At 37.5% G+C, this 15,741-nt stretch overlaps 1 protein-coding gene across 20 annotated transcripts in view; it reads right to left on the bottom strand.

The window, feature by feature from the left end:
- SIPA1L1 (signal induced proliferation associated 1 like 1) overlaps positions 1-15,741 on the bottom strand; it is a 210,785-nt gene that overhangs the window by 25,497 nt on the left and 169,547 nt on the right. For 19 of the 20 annotated variants that reach the window (XM_066998661.1, XM_066998656.1, XM_066998663.1 and 16 more), the window contains 3 exons: positions 13,746-14,024; positions 5,417-5,566; positions 423-547 (listed from right to left, as the gene is read on the bottom strand). In XM_066998661.1, the coding sequence (XP_066854762.1) occupies positions 423-547; positions 5,417-5,566; positions 13,746-14,024 (554 nt within the window). The remainder of the gene's footprint in view (positions 1-422; positions 548-5,416; positions 5,567-13,745; positions 14,025-15,741) is intronic. The other variant, XM_066998672.1, reaches the window with a different exon arrangement.

Below are 15,741 nucleotides of genomic sequence, written 5' to 3'. Positions count from 1 at the left end.
GGAGCATCACAAGTACTTTACACAAACTAAGCAAAAAATAAACTAAGTTAAGTCACTTGGGAGAGCAGGTGAGGTCAAACAAGTCCTCAACAGCAAGGCAAATTATTAAATGTGTCCACCCAACTGATTCTAAAAGGACAGTGTTTCAGGGTAAAAGTATTAAGGTAGATTTAGCCCCATTGTCAAATGCAAAACTGAAATGAGTCCTTCCTCAGGTGATATTCATAGGTCTCAAGGACACAGACTGCCGAAGCTAATATATGTTCAAGATCTAATTATTCATCCTGATGAACAAGGTTAACTTTCAAAGACACTGAAAAATACAGTGCTTAAGAGGGTTCTCCCTCTGCACAGAGACAAGTATTGCCAAAGTCACCTTGTGGTTAGCACCACTTGCTCGTTGTAAAGAATTAATTACCTACCCATCTGGTCAGCGATACTATCCTCACTTCTTTGCCAGCTGGGTGTGGATTTGCCGCTACCACCCGTATCTGATTGCGTGTTCTGCCTGTCAATGGAAGCAGGGGATCTACGGCTAATTCCAAACCTGTTGTAACACCCCAAAAAACAAAGCAGATAGTGATTTTAAATATGAATAAAGGGGAAAGAGCACTTTTAAGAAGCCAGTGTAAAGCAATAGGGCAGAGTAATGCGCAGTATGATTGATGTTCCATTTCATTTTTGTGGCAGCTCTCAGGACACATTTAGGACCTTTAATGCATAAGATGTACAGTACACATTAATTTATTAATCATTTTTGAACAAGAAAATCTGTTACAATACATACAATTCAAACACAGACCCAAACCATCCAGGAATAACATTACGGGCTTTCATTTACACAGACATTTACAAGGAAAGGTGACCAGACAGTTAAATAGTTACAGAAACCACAATGAGTAGAACATGAAAGTTTGGATAAAAGTCACATAGGAGAATGAGGTGTGTTTATTGGGAGCAGATTTTAAGGATGAATCCTTTTAGCTGGGAAAGTGCTACCTTGGATCTAGTCTAAGTGAGTATCTGAAGGTTCATTTTGGAATCCCACAGATCTCAGCCACTTTCCCGGGTTTTAAGTGAAAGACTACTAGGTCACACTTTAGTGACGCACACATACATGCAAACAACACAGATTTATTTGGGGCAATATTACACTGCCAAATATTTTAATTAAGATTTTATGAAGTTGACTATTTTTTAAGGACCCCAAAAACCTGAGAGGTACGAGTTCTGTAAACTATGTAGTTTCAATCATAAAATAACTTGAGTTGATTAGTGAGAACTAAATACAGTAGTAGGAAATCAGGGAGGCATCAATTATACCTACTGCTGTAGAAGAAAGCACATGGAGCAAAAGAAATCTGGGTTCACTGGACTTTGCAAATCCTGTTAGATTAGTCAGATGGATTTTGGAAAACTCAATAAAAGGTAAAAGTAAACTTAAGCAGAACAATCTAAATTCAAAGGAGAGACCAAAATATACATGCATTATATGCCAAAGTCCGTAAGAATTAAAACTATAATTTTGTATTACACATAAATCACACGTAAGTACAGATCGGTTCAGAATTACCAGGCCAATCATTAAGAATTCTTCAAGAATAATGTTTGTTTGTTTTTAAAATCAGACATACCCTGAAGGAAAAAAAAAAATCCAAAACTTCTCAAAAGAATTCCAACCAGCTGATATATTCTCTATATATCAAGGAGTTTCTCTAGCTCTCAGTGCCTAATATAACAAGAGAAAATAAAATAGCTCAAACGATGCTTTCTACTCACACTACTAGCTACAGACTGCTCACGACCTCTAATGTGCAGCTTAGATCTGTCACACCATCAAAACTAGCTTAATGTGGTGACCCTATTTGAATGTTCTTTTACTTACTAATTCAGGTGAACCCACCAAAGACAGTATGACTCAGAACAACAAAATCACACTCCCACCTTTAAAGACAAGCCTCCAGAATCTGTGTACACCTCCAGCACAGCTCCAGAATGTCAAAATTTGAACTTGGGTCTTCCAAACATGACCCTACTTCCTTTTTTCATCTCTCCCTGGCATAACTAACATATGATCTGATGAATAAAAAGGTCAAGAAAATCTGGATACACCTGCCCTCTGAATAAAAACACCTTAAATTGAGATTGCATTATGTGGGTAAGGCTTTTCCTTTTCCATCCACTGACTGTAACTAGAAGTTCACTTAATCAAATTCCTAAATTAAACATGCTAAATTCAATACTGATTCAATAAATGCACAAAAGGACAACACACTATTTTAGAAGCTGACATTCTTTAAACACTGATCTGAGATAATTTCCAAACTTTTTAGATTTGAGAAGTATTTTGGGAAGAATATATTTTCATGATAAAATAATGAGAAATTGGTAAACAGAAGAAAAAGCCAAAAATCCAGGAAGTCTTAGTTCGACCAAGCTGGGATGCATCCATATTTTACTTTCTATATATTTATATTGTCCTCTTACCTAAAGCCCGTATGTTCATATCTATGAAAACAGTTCATTTATTCTCGCATTCTATGGTGTGCATATTTTTCAGGTTAGAGATAAACAAAAATACTGTGTTGCTAATCTTATTTCATTAAAACCACTGCTTTACTGATTGAAATGGGAAGAAATATCTTTTTTTTTTTTTAACATGAAGTGGGCTATTTAAAAATGGGAATAGTAGGCGCAGGTGGTGCTATATTCCATGCTGTTTAAATTTATGGCCCATCAGAGTACGTAGGTAGGAATCCAAAAACTAAGTAGAAGTCAATCTGGATTAAAAGAACAGGCAAAGGATTAAAAGAACAGGAATATTGCTTAAATATATGTATTTTTAAATATATGATCTTAAGAAGAAACGCATTATTTCAGTATTTTCTTCACACCTTACTACCATTTATTACATACATGTACCTTCAGGTAATCTCGGGATGAGTATACGAAATACACATACATACATCAAAACCAATTTGGATACTCTTGAAAGCAATGAAGCGTGGCCTATACCCAAGTCAGATTATGGACCAATAACCTAGAAGAGGCAGCAATTACTGCTTTTACTGATATCTGGTAAAGGTTGGACTCACACCCATGTTTCCAGTCATTAAGTTTCACAAACTGTTCAAACTGGTCATACCATGCAGCAAGAAAGAAACGTACACGTAAGTGATGCAGTTGAGATCTGCGCTGGGAGGTCTCAGGGACTGGCATACCCGGAGCATGCCGGAGCCCCACCTCAGGAAGATTACCTTCAGGCCACGGCACCTCTTCGGACAGGTACCTACTCCACACTCTCAGCAATCGAATGCTACTATCTCTCCCCTACTTTAACAACATATGAGTTAATCTCTGCCACCTCTACATGGTGTACCAGACACCTCTATAAAGCTGCCCAGAATCTTGCCTCTCAGATGAATCTCAACAAAAGATGCCCAAGGAACTGTAATGAACACTACTTTGCTTACTGAGGCAATGGAATGTTTCTCACTTAATGACATTTTTTGCACTTTCTCTTTAGCCTGGTAGATAATGTTTGGGAAGGCCTGGGTAAATTATAACCCATGTGTGCAAGGACAGTATGAGATACAAAGTGCTTTTCCTTTAAGAATAGAATTTAACAGTCACATCATTGGAGTTCGATAAGGATTTAGCTGTGGTTTTTTCATGTTGTTGTTTGTTTTTTTAGGTATCTGATAAGTAAAAGCAAAGTTCATGTATTAATTACTTCCTTCATTATTCCATTAAAATATTGTTTGTTGGATTGAATAAATTTCAGAAACAAACAGAAGTGTATGAAAGGTTTCTAGGACACATCTTTGCTGAACTTGCCAAATTCTCAAAGAATGCTGCAGTGAAAATATGTGTATAACCAACCTGAAAGATGGAAAAGGACTGGGGAAGGGTGGTGGTGTGCTATGAGGCCAATTCAAAACAAAAACCCCATGTGTGAAAACTCCTTCCTACTCAAGCAGTTATGGTTGCAATGGTCTATGGACATATGGCAGCATCACTTTTTTTTTTTTAGAGCAAATGACGTAGTTGGAAAAGAGCAGACAAATATTGGGAGCACAAGCTGCTCTTCAGAATTCTAGACAACACAAGAGCTGCTGGCATGAATGAGACAGAAGTATACAGTGTATAAAGAAGTTAAAGTGTTCTTTCCAGCTGCAGAGCTCTAGACATGCTTCCATTTAGTTTCTGTACAATGAAGTTTAATGGATTTAGAGCAAGTCTCCTAGCATCAGTAGGACTTTAGTACAAACTCAAATAATGGCCTGGACAGTGATAGTCTCACAAATCAAGGCTTTCATGAAGGTGTGCAACAGAGAAGAGATGGCTTCCTCTGAAAACCTCAAACTGAGCTACAAGGAGAATACAGGGAGACGAATCTTCAGTCACCTGGAGCAAGAAGCAGCACTTGTTTAAACACATGCTCAGGACAGCATTCTTTGTACCTAAACAGGCAAAAGACTGTGGCTTGTGCTTAAAAAAGTGGCTTGTGCTAAGCAGTTCTTGACAATGATATTTATTCTTACTAATGATCTATTTTTTTCTATAATAGAGAGAAAGACATTCTACTTTATATAAGACTCAAAATAGAATGAATTACACACAATGACAAGCAACGTATTCAAGACTTCACAGGAAAGCTTTGCAATATGAACAGTTTTGCTCTCTATTCTCTACAGGAAGTAATTTGGGATGTGGTAGATAGCTCTTACTGCCAATTATTTTTTTCCCTACTTAGAGACGCTTGACTTATTGCTCCATTCAGTGTTCTCCGAAAATGATACAAATTTAATTTCTTCCTCTACAAGCTGCCCCTTACGTTGACATTGGATCATTTCAGAGTTTGAAGATTTCTGGAAAGTTGGATTACATAGCCTTAAAACAGAGTGACTATGAACACTTGGAAAAAAAAAATACTAGTTGTGGATTATTTAGCACATATATTTGAAGTCTTCGCTGCAGTCACCACTATTTTGCTTCCACTATTAGTATAGACTGCAAAGCCCTAAACCTATTAGTTTTAGAATCTAAACCTGTGAAATGGAACAATTTGCAACATTAAACCAATACTGTTAATTTAGAATTAATTTACTGTTAATTTATTTTTTTTTAATACATAAAGGTTCCTTTATGAGCTCTCAGCCTCAGCTCTGTTGTAGACTGGGATCAGAGAGATAAAGTCAGGGTGCAAATGGAAAAAGTATAAGCAAGGGATTTAAAAATCTGACTTCCAAAAAGCATGACAGTGATACTTGAGGACAAACATGTTTTAATGCGCGTAAAGAACAGTTGGCAGGAGGCTGTGTAAACACTCCTGTGTTTAACATACATTACAACAAATGGAACAGAGAACAAAAAACTGCCTAAAAAGAATATGAAAAAAGTCTAGAGTGCCTACCCTTCTGGCATAGATTTTTGTCTGTATGTGCCCCCACCAGAGCCAGTCTCGCTTGAGGTTGATAAGTTGCTTGGAGAATTGCGGCACTGCTGCGACCTTGCTAAGGCAATGGATGAAACAGTGACGTAGACATCAGAACCAGGCGACAACCTGTTCAGAGCAAGAGAACCAGTCAAATCAGCAATTCCGAACTGCAGTAACACAGTGCAAAGCATGACGGACTACCCAGTGCAAAATGTCACATCAGCAAAGAACATGTCATCAATGAGACAGTAGAAATAGTGCCAGTCAAAAGATTAGACATGTTCCCTCTATTAATCCTTTCCCTGTGGAACCAGGGAAATCAGCTTTAAAAAGATAGTCTATGGGAGTAAACGAAGAAAGGCAGGTGGGGATGGGGGAGGAATTCCCAGCACAAACTAGGAAAGCACCACAGTTTCTAAAGTCCCGATTTGTTTTTCGAGATTGAATGTAAGGAATAATGAAGCATGAAATTCCATACCCAAATACCAAACAAAGCGATCTACTTCTACCTCTCAAAACAAACTCTTGCCTGGAATTCAAAGTTGTCTATGCAAACTCTTCCAAGGGTGTCAAGCTTATCCCTATGCCACCAAACTGGCCCACATTAAAGCATAAGGTCTAAAAATGTAACATTATTTATAAATATCTTGAAATCCACCCAAAAACTTAACACTTGCATATAAAACATCAGAACGCTGAAAATACAGACCTGAATCATATGAAGCCTTCTCCTGTTGGAATAACCGTACAGCAAATAAACAGACTAGAATTTTCAACACATGCATCTGGACAGAATGCTTACACTGTTGAACTTGTATATCCTGTTCTACAATTGAAGTCTTTTCTAGATCCTTTTCTGCTTTGAGCACTTTATTTTCCAAACCCCAACTGAATTCAGTGCTGCTGGTTAGTTTTTTGTTCAACTTACAGTGACTGAAGCCATTTAGTACTTCTGCAGTGATCTACGACTTCGAATTGAATTACACCATCCAAGAATAAATTATATTGTGAATGTAAGTCTTTTACGGTATTTTTCTGAGTTAAAATGCATAATTACACACTAAAAATATTGACTTTAAAAAAAGATAGTTGTCTCAGCACAAAAATTTAGTCCAGAGATTTATCTTAACCTACATACTTAACCTGTATCTGTAAACGAGCAGATTTTAATCTGCTCTCACCATAGTACTGTAAGAAAGTTCAAAAACTCTTCTGAAAATACAAAAAAGCACAGCACTGACTAATATGCGTATATTCAAGTATATGCATATCCAAATACTTATAGACAGGTAGATTTAAAAAAAAAGTGCATTTGGTCTCAGTACTTTACCAAAAACCAGTAAACTAAAGCTTAAAAGAGGAAAGAGCAACAGGGCTGAACCAAACATGCTGATCATCTGGAATTTCATAAAGTACACATCATTAGTAGCAACTCTTTTTCCCCAGACAAGAAAGGAATGATCCAACTACTCCTGACCATCAAAGTATCACACCAAACTCAGTAATTCCTTTCTAGTCTACTGAACTGAATTTATCTTCTCACATTTATCAAGCAACAACTCTGAAATACTTAATTGCAAAGTAAACAGTTCAAAATTTGGAAACTTGGGGAGCAGTGAGCCAAGCAGTTCGTTTTCCCATTGGCACTCTTATAAAGGAAAAAACAGTTTGGCCAACAGAAATGTGTGTTTTCAACAGCATTCACACATCTAATATAATCATACACATTTAAGTTATGCTGGCAGAGCAACACACTTTGAAAATGAGCTTTTTTCACAAATTTTCATTTACTATTAATGGCATGGAAACCCTTTACTTCAATAGTTTCTGTAAACGATTTACTGTTAGAAAATGCTTACATATTCACTTTGGATTCATCTATGCCTTTTCTCTATTTCCTGTGCCTTACCAAAAAGTGACAGCACTATTCAGAAGGAACATCAAATTTTCAGAACTGTGTCATGGAGTTATAACTCATTTACAAAGATGAAAGGCCCCGAGGGCAAAAAAAAAAATCATTACAAATGTGGCCTTAACAGCAGCAAGGAACAACGAGTTTGGCAGGACACCCTATTATTTAAAGCAGCAACACATTTTACTGGTACAGTTCACAAGAGAACATAAACAAGGAAAGACATTTCATTTTATGTGAAACATACAAATAAGACGAAAGAACTTCAAATTAGTTTGAATTGACCTTTTAAGCTGATTTGAAATCTACTGATGAAAGGCACTTTCCAAGACAAAAGGAATATTCAAAAGTATTGTTAGCAGTATGTCCCTGTAGTTAAGTTATTCTGTGCTTGTCTTTTATTTATAATTTAAAAAAATAAACTAAAACAGGCTATTATCTATTTCAAAAGACAGCTTTGAGAAGAAATTCCAAAATGGTTAAGTGCATGAGTTCCATAATTGAATTTAAAAATAGGCCAAGCGTCCATTGCATTAAAGAGATACAATTACCTTGCAGTCAATTGAATTGGGATTATAGTACGCGTGATTTAGCTCTAACAGACCTAGTTCATCCTGAAAGGACTGGTCGACTCTTGCCAAGTATGGGAAGAAAATCATCTTTTGTGAAGACAGTGAGTGGGATGGGTGTATGTTTATTTGCTTAGTATGACAAAGACATCAAAAGCATCCATCTTGCTCTTAATAATTCATTTCCAAGTCATTTGCTGTAACTTTCCCCAGATCTTCAGCTTGCATATGCACATAATATACATCATAGGAAAAAATGTCAGTCTAGCATGCTTTGAGCCTATGGCCTAAGACAGTCTTTAATTATACAATCATACTCTGGTCTCTTCTGCACAGCTCTGACATGCAGGAGGTGCAGCTGAGAAGAGAAGGGATGGCCTTAGAATCAAGGCATTTCCTTGCTGTCTTAGCAAACTGAATTCTCATCTTGCACTTGCTGCAGCATTCCTGTGTGACCATTGGCGTACTTGTTAAAGATGATTTTTCATTCACTGTCACTAACTGCAAGCTTCTCAAAGGCCTGACTTGATGCCGAGGCCTGATTTACTTCTGTGCTGAAAACTTACCAAAGCAGCTGAAGCTTTAATTTGAAGCTGTAATTAGAATATATAAAATATTAACAATGCTGGGCACACTTCCAAATTTGAGATGCCCAAAATAAGACATAGCAATTGATTAGAACATAATTTCTCTACCTTTGTTCTTAATCTGAAGAGGTCTAAAGACATCTCTTCTCACACAAGAGTCTTGAAAATTAAGTTTAATTAATACCCACATGAAGCATTCAGAAACTATAGTAATGGGTGCCACCGCAAACTTAGAGGGGAATTAATAATTGCATCTTTACAGTGGGATTTGAACACCATCCAGTAAATAGGGGATGGAGTAATGAAGAGGAAAATAAAATATTAAATAGCTGTTCTTTAATGAGCTGCATCCACTGTGTGAACTGAACGAGGCAGATGTCCTCTGTTTAAAGAAATTCTCATAGTTTAATCAAAGGAAGTATCAAAATATACATTTACACAAGGATCCTGACTAAAATCGCATAGCAAATCAAAGTTTGGAAGCCAACTGTATGAAACAAACTCAAAATAGCGGGAGGGAAAAATAAATAAGACAAGCTCCAAAATTACATCTTCTCCAGTAACATCAGCTCTGGCATGCTTCACTTATATATGTAGTTTATCATTGTTTTCCCTAATGTCTTCCTCTGATATTTATTCTGGGCTATAGATTACATAGTGTCTCATGTGAACTAATTAACGTGAAAGGAATTTATTGCATTTGTATTACTAGATCCTTTAGTCTTAATATTGCAGTAGCATTAGAGATTTATATTAAGATGTATAAAGTTTTTGATTATTTCTCCTGCTACTACAAACATGCACATCAATCATGAATACATTAAAGAAGCCAGGGTAAAATACGAGGAATAGGGAGATTTTAAGTATAAGCTAGTGAATTGGATGCATGAAGATAATTCAATACGGGCAGATTTAAGTACTCTGCAGGTCAGGCATTTGTCTGCTTTCAGTCAGGGACTGTCAAGCAAGCAACCCTCTCACCTACAACAGCAGTTCCTTAGGGAGGCTAAGAGGTTTTTATATATATGATACAAAAATGAAATCCACTAGTTCTCAGGACTGATAACACAGCTTTTAATTAACATAATTAAACGAGCTAAAGCAAAAATAACAAGTGCAAAAACCTAAATTTGTTTCACTCAGTAACTATTTTTAGAGACTATAGCTATATAAAGTGATCGTCAGCCAAATATCACTAGCAGGTAACTCCAAAAAAGTTACACTTCAGTCATGTAAGGCCTGATATATCAGAACTACGGTAACATCTCTATTTTATTCTCAGAAATTCTACTTGCTTGAGCTATGGCTGATGACAGGATTCCCCTCCTGCAATTCTGCGCTTTCTCCAAAAACCATCTGAGACTCAAAGCTCGAAGAGTCACACAGATCAATTCACCACGTGCTTCCCAGCTGCCATGTCCCTTAGGACATGGATCGCAAACTCTGCCCGTCTGCTGCTCGGTGGAGGGTATCTGTCACCACCGTCACTGCACCCTGCTCAGCGAACAAAGAGCGTGCAGCCAACAGCAAGCGGGAACGAGGAGCGATAAATGTCACCTTCAAACAGCTAAATATTAACATCGGCCAAACATCAGCATGTGTTAACTGGGGCTCAGCGCTGAAGAGACACAAATGATAGCTGCCGATAGTTAGACCACGGCTGAACATGAAAATGGAGGTATAGCTATAATTTAATTCTGAAATTGCTGACTGGTGCTGATTCTCACAGGTAAATATCCAGCCCCACTGATCATTAGCAGCACCTTCATTTGGAAAGTGAAGCCCTGATGGTAGTAAGGAAATACAGACTATCTGCACAGCCTTGCTAATGAGCCATAATTAGGACCTGTAACACTTCGGTGACTCTCATGGGTTCTCTTGACAGATGGCTGACAAAAGTAAGTCAAAACCAAAAGAATGATAAGGTGTTTTATATGAACATAAAATTACTGCTTGTAAGGCTGATGAGTTTGAGCTTCGACTCTCACTAGTAAGGCACCAGTGGCCTGGCTAAGAAGGAAAATGAGCCAGCCCTGGTCTTTGAGCTGCAGATGGGAACACAAGAAGGGGGGTAGGAGAGGGATGCAGAGCGGGTTTCATGTCACAGGTCGGAGCAGTGCTAATGAAGGGGCTGACAGGGACCCCCAAGTCCTGATGGTTCACAAACCCTGGGCTAAGACAAAGTATCAGTTTGAACAACCAAATGTTCTGAAAGCATAACGTAGAAGAGAGCTAGAAAGTTCAGTGATGCAACGTGAATTGCTACCTTGAAAGCTGAAACAAAAAAAAAAATATGCAGAAATGAGCTAGATTACTATCACTAAGAAGAGTATTTCAGTGATCCATGAAAAACTTGCCTACTTTGAGATGAACAGGTAAATCTGAATTCCCACTTGCTGCTCTAGTGTTATCTGTCACTGCGTTCTCACAGTCCCACACAGGCCATGAAGGGTTTTCGTTCACAACTGAGCTAGAGACCCTCTGGGTATGCTGTTTCCTCCCCTCCTACCTTCATCGTCAGAGAAGACTGAAAACAGATCACACTAAAAAAATTCTCTACTAGCAAAACTCTCATTCATGTTCTTTTCAGTGACAGTTGTTTCTTTCTACAGCTCTTTAAAAATGCTCTATTGAACATAAATACTGCAGAGAGGGATGGTGAAATAGCCTTTTTATATACAATGGGGCCACATTTATAACTGCATTAATTAAAGGGTTGTTACTGGATCAGATAACATGGACCACCAGCATAGATTCTGGTACCCATCTTACCAGACTATTCTTTGCCATCAATTTATCCAACCAAGAGGGAACTAAACAAGGAACAAATCACAGGGAGCAAAGCAACACGCAGCCCCATCACTGCTGCCCACACCAGAAACATGCAGGCATATGCCAGCATCTGCTGATATGTGATCTTTGCTCTTTGAAAAGGAGAAAAATTAGTGGTGAGAATAAATAAATCAAATGAGACAGCTGTTAACAGGGCTATGAAAATCTCATCTTGGTTCATTTTCAAGATTTTACACAGTAAGAATGGAAGTATCTGAGCTTCCTAAAATGCAAAGCTTGCTTTTGTCATGCAGAGAAAAGACAAACAAGAGTCTTGCAGTGAGCTTATTGCTTTTTTTTTTTCCTTCAGTATTCCTTTAAAATGACATAACTGTATTTTTCTTCACTTTAACTGGAAATACATTAACCTCACACAGCTGCAGTTATATTTAAACTTGATCCAGCCAAGACTAACATGTTTAGAAGAGCAGACAGATATGAGAGAAGACTTTTCTCAGGCATCCAAAAAAAGACCCCACCAAACTAAAAAGCTACTTTGGTAATATACATTTCAGGATGAAAAAATCCAATAGAACCTTTTCTGTATAAAAACATAAAATAATGTCTGTAGGAAAAACAAACCCTCCTACATACTTTGAAAATGAAGGAAATGGAAAGTCAAAGTTTCACATTTTGAAAACAAATACTGAGTATATGGAAATGTAATTTTCCTTTGCAAAACTCCATAACTCCCCACTAGAAGCAACTGGATAAATGTTGGATGCTTTAGGTGTGTTGTATTGCCCACGTGGATTTTTGTGCACAAGAAAACCACAGTTAGTAATACCACATCTCTCAGTGCAGCCAAGGTCTCATCCTCCTCAGCACAAGGAATGGAACCAACCACTCAAGATTATAGACAAAATTCTTTGATTAGTACCACAAAGAGACAGAGGCTTATGAAAAGAAGAGCAGCTCAACTGAATCCAATGTCCTGCCACTCCCTGAAACTTTGCCCAGGTATTTCTGTGCCTTCCATAACTACAGAGTGAGATTCTACAGCACAGGACGGAGGAAAAAAACACAAAAACAACAACAAAAAAACAGACCTACTCCTATTCCATCAAACTCATCATCTACTGGTCTCCAACTATAACCAGCAAATATTGCATGAAGCAATGCAATTTTTATCTTCCACTAAATATATCATTACAGACAGAACTAAGTCCAGTGTCTCACAGGCTTTTGCAGCCTTCCTCACTCACAACTGTATCAAATAAAGAAAAAAGATAAATTGTATATATACATCCATACATACGTATTACTAGTGCTTTCAAGGTTGGCAATTTCCTGTTAATGCAAGCTTTAAGCATGTATCTGTAGAGCTTACACAAAGCTACAAGGAGGTGGAGGGTATGGGACACACCCTCTAACCAGTTTAAGTGCATACGTATGCCAGCATCTAATGAAAAATAAAGTAAGAATTTGAAGTCCTTACCAACTAGCATCATTTGTTACAGTGGCTTACACAGAAGCTTCAGTTTCACCTTGGTAATTTTCTGGTCTTGGTTGTACTGTCTTTTGATATATTTTTCATCCCCAGTTCTTAAGGATTTGAAAAATGTTTTAGCTTCATTCATTACAACTCCCTTTCTAAATTTTCTACACTATGCACCTTATTTCCACTGCTTTATATTTTTCAGCAATGTAAAACATGCTTAGAATCTGTATGCAGCTTTTAAAAATTATTTCTCTTAAGGAATTGTCCAAAACAAGACCTAGAAGCTATGACTTTATTTCCCTCAAAACATCTCTTTGTAAATACACAGACAAGCAAAACAATGACAGTTCACTTGAGAATTATAAATCTTTTTCATGTAAGAACAAAAACACTGTGAAAGGTGTTCCTGATACCTTTCTTGATAATAATTGCTTTCTTATTTAAAAAGAAACAAAAAAACCCACATGCTAGATAGATGTGAACTTAAGAATCCAGCCTGAGAAGTCCAAAAGCTTCCCAATCAGATAAATCTGCTTTCTGTGCTGGTCAGAATTCCCTTGCTGTACAATCTCGTTAAATGCTATTCCTGCCTCAGGAGCTTTAGGTTATTTCACCAAGCCTATAAAACCATGAATTTTCATTTACTATGTCAAAACGTAGAGGTTCAGGAACATTTAGATCTAAAACTTTGCAACTCATTTAAAAACTAAGTAACAATATAGGAATTTTAGATACCGTCCAACACAGTGAAACATATCCTATCAATCTAATAATACTTATTTTGTGGTTAGCCATTCCAAGCAGAAATATTTGCTTTTGGCTTGTTTCATTCATATTCATATTGCATTTTGATTAATTAAAAACAAGATAATAAGCAGTCTTTAGACACCTAGATAAATCTATTGTGCTTTTTTCCGGACAAGATGCTGAGCAGCAATAAAAAGCAATTTGTGAAGATACGTACCTTCGGCTCTCCAGTGGGCGCCCATCACTAGAGATGCTTCGGGGGATGTTGGCTGCTCGTTCTGGGGGTGGCATTTTCCCTTCTCCTTTCCCCGAGCCAATCCTAGATGTTACTGGACTTTGAATTTGGGATGGTACCTGAGCCACATGAGGTCCCTGTCCTTTGTTTGCATTTCGCTGCCATTTGTTATTATTTCTGAAAGGAAATTTGAATTCATATGACATTCCTTCATTCACTTTGTACTCCATCACTGGCATGCGGTAGTTTTCTGAAGAACTCCTGGAAAGGAGAAAAAAAACATCGCTATAAAAAGAAAACAAGTACATTCTGTCCACAAATGCAGGAACAGGGCAGCACAAAAACTGGACTAAGGACATGAGCTAACCCAGTTCATTTAAGATGCAGGGAAAACTTTTGCATAGATTTTAATATGGTAGATTGATTTGGAAGGTAAATGTGACCTTCAGCTCCGGGTAGGATAATTTTGACAAATATATATGTCTCTATTTGCATGAATATTTATTGTGGTTACTTTGTTTACCTACACACATCATTTTCCCATGGGGAAGAAAAGAATGTCAAGCTCTGTAAACAATCAGTGCAAAATTTTTTTTTTTTTAGCTCTTCCTTTAAGTGATTATGACATTAATGTGGAGAACTATCAGTATCTCCTCCCAGTTAAAATATAAAACAAAGTGGTAACCTGTTATCTGTATACAATGATATTAGCAAGTTCTGCAGTCTAATAGGAATAGATGGAGTGAAACAGTTGGTGTTGAGGTCTTGCTGTTCACAAGATACACATTTTGGAGTTTTACTTTGGTCTAACTCTAGCCTTGACCTGTAAATTAACTTAGCAGTTGGAAGGCATGAGGAGTGCTTCTGAAGCACATGTAGCAGCTTCACCTGAAAAGAAACCAGTCTGTGTGATGTGGAACACTGCAAGGGAAATGGGGATGATCAGGAAATTAGTTTTCAAAGTCCACTCGCTGTACAACTGAAATGTTGGCACTTCCCCTCACCTTCTTCCCCCCCTCCCTATTTTAAGTATTTGCTGTTGTTTACCTAATGATTATATACTTCAGCTGTTTGGGTTTCTCTTTATTTGTAGGCATAGTTACAGTTGGAGAAGCAAGAATACAAAATTCCCTCTAGTTGCTGTGTCCTTAACTTCAAGGTCAGCAACCAGTCCTCTAAATGAGTTCAGCGGCAATGTTTTAATGACTATGTTTTAGCCGAGATAAAAGCTTAACAAGGCTTGCCTATGTGCAGGGCATTAGGTTGTGAATCAGGGTATTTGGATATATTTTTTATCTGCTACTGACCTTGCATACGTGACTGTTGGCAAGTCACCCCATCTAACGGCACCCATGCTCCTCCTCCAACTTTACGTCAATCAATTTATTAGGATAGGAACTGCTTCTCATGTGAATGTATTATACCAAGCAGAATAGATCTTCATTTCCGTTATAAGTCTGTACAATTTACTGGAGTAGAAATACTAAATGACCTCCAGAGGACACAATGAAAGGACTCAAGTTTTGGAAAACTGATTGCCAGAGGAGATACTGCTTTGTGCTATGATTTAAGTCAAATCTTCAGCAATATTTGTAGGATAGCCACAAATTCAAGACACCGTTTCTAAACCTTAATGATTTTGGATAAAGCAAACAGGATAAACAGTTGCTTTACAAAATTTTGTAACTGGGTAATAACCTACTATGACTATAGTTGCCCTCTGCAAGACAACAAAACCCACTGCTGCTGAGAACTGTATTTCCATAAGTGCAGTAATTTCCCTTCCTGCTGTGAGTATGGATACACTAACAGTAAGCTTGCTTTTGGCTGTACTTAATTTAGTTCAGAAATAATAGGATCTCTGCTTTCCACACAGATTTTTCTGCTCTAATCCTTTTGCTATGATTGCAGCTGAACGTTCCATTTGCTTGGGCTGCTAAATACTGTACAAAAGCTTTCCAAATACCTCATGGGTGAC

This window comes from Anser cygnoides, chromosome 5 (genome assembly GCF_040182565.1).
Source record: "Anser cygnoides isolate HZ-2024a breed goose chromosome 5, Taihu_goose_T2T_genome, whole genome shotgun sequence".
In the NCBI taxonomy this organism is placed as follows: Eukaryota; Metazoa; Chordata; class Aves; order Anseriformes; family Anatidae; genus Anser; species Anser cygnoides.
This window is presented reverse-complemented; position numbering and strand designations above follow the sequence as displayed.